Below are 5,630 nucleotides of genomic sequence, written 5' to 3'. Positions count from 1 at the left end.
ATGGCGAATGTTAAGGTTAAGGATCTACTTAAGAATGAAAAGAAAAAGAATTATGTTTCTTGTATGATAGCTCTTCATAAAACCGCAGAAGCCGTGTCACCTTTTACCGATGGAATACTTCAACAACTTCATCAGCAAATTTCACAACAACTAGGCAGTCAAAACCTTTGCCAACAACAATGCAGCCGGACTATCCGAGATGTTAACAAGTGAGACTTTTTTAATATAAATGTTAACATTTACGAGTGTTTGGATCTGCACTTTTTTAATAGAATAAAACGAACCAAATATTACAAACATTTGCAAATGCGTATTTAACGCCCATGTTTCCACCATGGCTCAACGTAGGATTTTTCTAAAATTAGATCATTTTGAATTTGCAGATGGTGCGTCACCTGTGGATTGTGGAGACAAGCGTTGAAACGGTTTCATACAAATCCGAGGGAACTGATATGGCATAAGCTTCAATCATGGGAATGGCCAAAACAACACATGAACCTTGTTGAAGTGTTTATGCTGCAACACTGGGATAAAGCTAACATGGATGCGCGTGATTTGTCAGTTTCAATTACCGTGTGGAAAAAGTGTTCTCTATTTCCAGCCAGAATATTTCCTTTTGCTGATAATTTACGGAAAAGCAGGAACAAGTTAGCCCACTCGGCGTCGCTAGAAATAGACAATAATGACAAGCAAACTGTCTTTCATAATATAAATCAAGTTATTCAACAAGCCGATATGGTAAACTATTTACAGAATTCCCTCGAGATACAAAACGATATGAATGACCTTGAAAATGGTGACCTTTTTAAGTTTGAAGACGAGTTGTATGAAATACTGAACAAAACAAACCAAGTGGATAAGAAACTACATACTATGGATTCAAAATTGACCGAGGTGCACGAGGCCCAGACTAAGACATTTAGAACTATTGCCAATATTATACGTGCTCTTTTATTATTTTCTGTTATATTAGTTGCGACAATTGCGGTGAAGTTAAAAGAACCAGACATATCCATGGCCTCCGGTATATCGCCAATCAAAGCATCAGGGGAGACAATGGGTGAGATTAAACGTTTATTACATCCCAGATGTTATTTTCATTAACGTACCGAAAAGGTCCCTGTTACTTTAAATGTTATCATATACCTGCTCACCCTAAGTTATTTTTATATAAAAAAAACCTGAAACTATATACCAAGTTTCATTTAACAGGTTGCCTGCAGGAGTATTCGCCTTCGTTTCCAACATCACTGCTGCTTGTCGATTACTTCAAACATCATGGACCTCTCGTTGGGCGGATATGGCTGTTCAAGTTACTCGAGGAAGAACTGAAAAATACAAAGAAAAGTGGCGTTCTACTCGAAGCTGACATGGGGTATGGGAAATCTGCTATTGCTGCTCACATTACATGTGCCAAAGAGGGTGACCAAGGTATGGAACTGAGAAAAAGGCTTATTGCTTTTCATGTTTGTAAATTTGATGTCAAGAAAACACACCAGGCAGGAATCTTCATTCAACGGCTAGCTTCAATGATCTCAAACAATATTCCAGAATTTAACGAGACTATTAACGACTGTTTACATTCCTTCAATACCGAGCAATGCGATTCCGACCCATTTGGTTGCATAGATAAATGCATAATTTTCCCATTAAAACTAACGAATATATCTGATGAAAGAAAAGAATACAGGCTCATAATTATCGATGCTTTGGATGAATGCTATGAAACATTTTCCTTTGAAAAAAGTAACAAATTGTTCAATCTCATGGAACGTCGTGCACATATGTTGCCAAGTTGGATTAAGTTGTTGGTAACAAGTAAAAGGCTATCACGTAATGAAAGACTTGAAGATAATTTAGATAGAATTTACTTGCATAACCTTGAACCCCGGAATTTAAATGACATTGATTTATATTTTAACCAATCAAATGTTCCTAGAGCAAATAAAGTAACGTTTTTCCAGCTTGCCGTTAATGCAGATCCTACACAGCCAAACCAAATAAGTGATTTGAATAGATATTATCGAGATCAGTTTGATAGATGGTATGATCACGGGTTTGATTGGTCAAAATCCATTTTGGAGGCATTGTTGACAACCTATCTTAAAAAAACTCCAGAGAATATACGGAAAGTGATTTCTTTAAATGCTAGCGACAATTTATCACTTTCCATGTTTGAAAATGAGCTTTCCGTTATACAACAATTTACAGACAATGTAAACGGCGAAATTGAGTTTAAACATTTTTCGTTATTTAAGTGGCTGCAAGACAAGTGCCCCCGTGAATATAGACTCTCCCTTCCTAATGGCCATCAAGCTAATGCACATTATATCCTGAATAAACTAATCACATCTAATTTTACTTTTGATATCACCGATTTACTTTTACACATACACTATGCTAAAGACAGTCCAGGTCTAAAAGAAACGTTTATGAACATTCCAAAAAATGTCATTTATAGAATGGAAGAGAAATTGCATGAAGTGCCTGTGGTAAGAATAGTTAAAGGAGGAAAAATGAAACAAATACCGGAGATACTGTTCCACCACTTTCCAGGTGGAAATCATTTTAGTTCTGAAAACATTTCAGTGGGGTTTATTGCTGCAGAAAACGGATACACATACGTTTTAAGACAACTAGTTAATCACGGAGCGGATATTCACTTTCGCATGCCAATGTTTCAAAATATTTTAACGATGCATGATGCTGTAGAGATAGCAACTAATTTTAAGCACTGGCAATACGGGTTGCTAGACATAGCAGCTCAAAATGGACATACAGAAACAGTCAAACTAGTTTTACACGATGACTTATTCTCCTCTTATAATTTGTATGAACGAAACGGATTGAACCTTTTACCATGGCATCTTGCTTGCAAGTTTAATCGAATTGAAGTGGTTGAAGTGTTTCTACAGTTCAATCGTTCTTTTGTGGATTGGAAATGTTTATACTTTGCAGCTGAAAATGGCAATATTGAAGTCTTAAAACTCCTCTTAGATGCAGGTATTTATGACGAATGTGTGTTATGCACTAATGAATTATACTGGATTCCAAACGGCACAGCTAGAATACAAGGAAATATGGTCCCTGAAAACGATTCGATGTACGTTCTTTTCGATGACTGGAGCGAATTATCATGTGAATCCGCATTACATGCGGCTATTCGACAAAACCACCTGAACGTTGTTCGAGAGTTGTTGAAAGATAGCAAACATTCAACGATTCATTGTTTAGACCGAGGAGGTCGTCCCCCGGTTATCGCTGCACTTCAAAGTAATCGCACTGATATGGCAGTACTTTGTTTTAAAAGGAACACTGCGCACAAAATAAAAATTCAATGCCAGGATGTCCAAATGTTAACAGATAGCATTCAACTACATCCCGCGGAATTGATAAAATTGAACAATATGAAATGCAAGGCCGGACACGGTATTGAGCACGCCATTTCACCGATGTCTGTTGTATCACAAAATATATTTGATCATACAAACTTAGACTTTAATCGAAGAAACGAGGACAATTGTTTACCAATTCATTATGCAGCCTGTGGAAACAACGTTGAATATCTTCACTTTTTACTGCAGCGTCACGAGATGTTTGAAACACTTCTTTGCTTTAATAACACAAACGCCTTCCATTCAACGATTCACTGTAGAGCCTTTGATACTTTCATTTACTTCGTCAGTCACTTTGAGAAGTTAGTAAATTACTTTAATGCAGAATCTTTCCAAGAATATTTATGGTACCTAATCACACTGTCAAATAACGATGGACAATACGCTCAGTACGTCACGGACAAAAACACATGGAGTGAAATGTTTAAAATTATTATTGAAAAGTTTCACGTTGATATTTCAATGATGTCGGATGAAAGTGGTAAAAACATTATTCATTACATTGTTAAGAACGGTCATTTTAAATTGCTTAACTATTTGGTATCAAACAAACGCAGTGTTACTTTAGATTTACTGCAAAGGGGTGCATTTATAAGACAGTCTCAAATACTGTATCTAGCAACATATTTGCCTAATCGCAAACAACTCCGAACTGAAATCATATCTGGGAATTTTTGGGCAAGCCCACATTCAGTTCAGCAAGAAATGAAAAAGCTATCGCCGAGTGAATACTGTTTTTCATTATTATCTCGATTCTTTAATCGGTATGGAGTATTTAAAATAGAAGACAAGATTGCTATTTTGCAAAACCTCCTCCGAAAAAAAAGCTATAATTTAGTTGACATTTACCTTAAACATATTATTTCAAGGGAAACAATATTCAACACAAATGTGTTTGCTACCATCCTGGACTTCGACAACACAGGATATGTTACTACAAAATATCTGCTATTTGTTCTACATGACATAAAAATGCAGCAAACAATTGAATTAAAAAGATATGAGTTTTTGATGTGTTCTACATGCCAGAGACTACGTAATTACTGCTTAGCACATAAGTTGACGCGAAAAATATCACGATTTCAAGGCAATCTTAATAGCCATTTCGGTAATATATATGCCACAACATGTCTAAGTGTATTTAAACTGATGATATCATTCACAGATCGAAGAATCCTATCCTCTTGTGTGGATCACCAGGGATTGAATGTCTTAGAGTTGGCTATATACAGTAAATCAGAAATGTTGATGAAGTTGCTTATGGATAAAGGTGTTGAAACTTATATATCCCCTGAGAAACTCATTCTGCGCTCATATAAACAAAACGATGATATTGAGAAGCTACCAGTTACCTTATTAAATACCACAACTTTCACTTTTTCCGGTCTGGTAGATTATCATTATAATGGTTCGACCTTTACCCCTGACCTTTGTGAAGGTCTATAATAGTCAATATATTATGAGGCAAGACCAAGCCGTGGTTCGTAGCAATTGTCCGATTAGTGTGCGGTGTTGACTAACAAAGACTAGTGCTTTCGAGTTTTTACTGTTTATACGATTCACATATATTACAATGGCTCCAGTTCATTACAGTTGAATCTGATGATTCTACACACTGAAATATAACATAAACAGTATTAAGTAATATGCAACATCACATTTAGTTATAATAAATAAAATGTTAAAGAATAGATTTATCTCATACAATATCGTAAAGTGCATAGTGGCCCGTTTTAACAAACAACTATTGAGATAAATGACATTCAATAGAAAGGTAAAACACATGACACATGACAACAACAACAAAACATACATGACATCTGCAGCTACATACAGTACACTTACAAGTTTATGGAACTGAGTGTTCTCACTGGCAACCTCTGTATCTCTCAGCTCACATCCGTGATAACTATGAAACTGGTTACTTCTGTAAACAAGTGTGCAAACAGTGAAACACATGCAAAGGGTTACTTAAAAAGAGCTGCTATCTTGAAATACTGATAAATAAACAGAATTTACCAAACCTTCCAAAAATACAAAATACACAACCAATACAACATATTGCAATTAAAAGAATAATTCCCTACAATTCATTTAATACATACCAAACATAGAAATGCTCTATGGAAATGACTCCAGATCTCAGTTAAAACCAAAGAAATAAAATGCGCCAAAACCCTGCAGATTGCTATTCTCACAACATCAAATATCAATCAAGGGAAGCAGACAACACAA

At 35.7% G+C, this 5,630-nt stretch overlaps 1 protein-coding gene and 1 long non-coding RNA gene across 2 annotated transcripts; one reads left to right on the top strand and one right to left on the bottom strand.

The window, feature by feature from the left end:
* LOC128244010 (uncharacterized) lies at positions 1 to 3,601 on the top strand. The gene is made up of 4 exons (XM_052962027.1): positions 1 to 209; positions 384 to 1,060; positions 1,213 to 1,746; positions 3,585 to 3,601. Exons 1-4 carry the CDS (start codon positions 1 to 3, stop codon positions 3,599 to 3,601), a joined length of 1,437 nt encoding a protein of 478 aa, XP_052817987.1.
* Positions 3,602 to 4,809: 1,208 nt separating this feature from the next.
* LOC128244662 (uncharacterized) lies at positions 4,810 to 5,630 on the bottom strand. Its single transcript, XR_008262966.1, has 3 exons — positions 5,501 to 5,630; positions 5,241 to 5,322; positions 4,810 to 5,010 (listed from the first exon to the last, which is right to left on the bottom strand). It is a non-coding gene; the product is annotated as an uncharacterized LOC128244662 (long non-coding RNA).

Source organism: Mya arenaria, chromosome 8 (genome assembly GCF_026914265.1).
Source record: "Mya arenaria isolate MELC-2E11 chromosome 8, ASM2691426v1".
NCBI classification, from domain to species: domain Eukaryota; kingdom Metazoa; phylum Mollusca; class Bivalvia; order Myida; family Myidae; genus Mya; species Mya arenaria.
The sequence above is the reverse complement of the archived record's forward strand: the minus strand, read 5'-3'. Positions and strand labels throughout refer to the sequence as shown.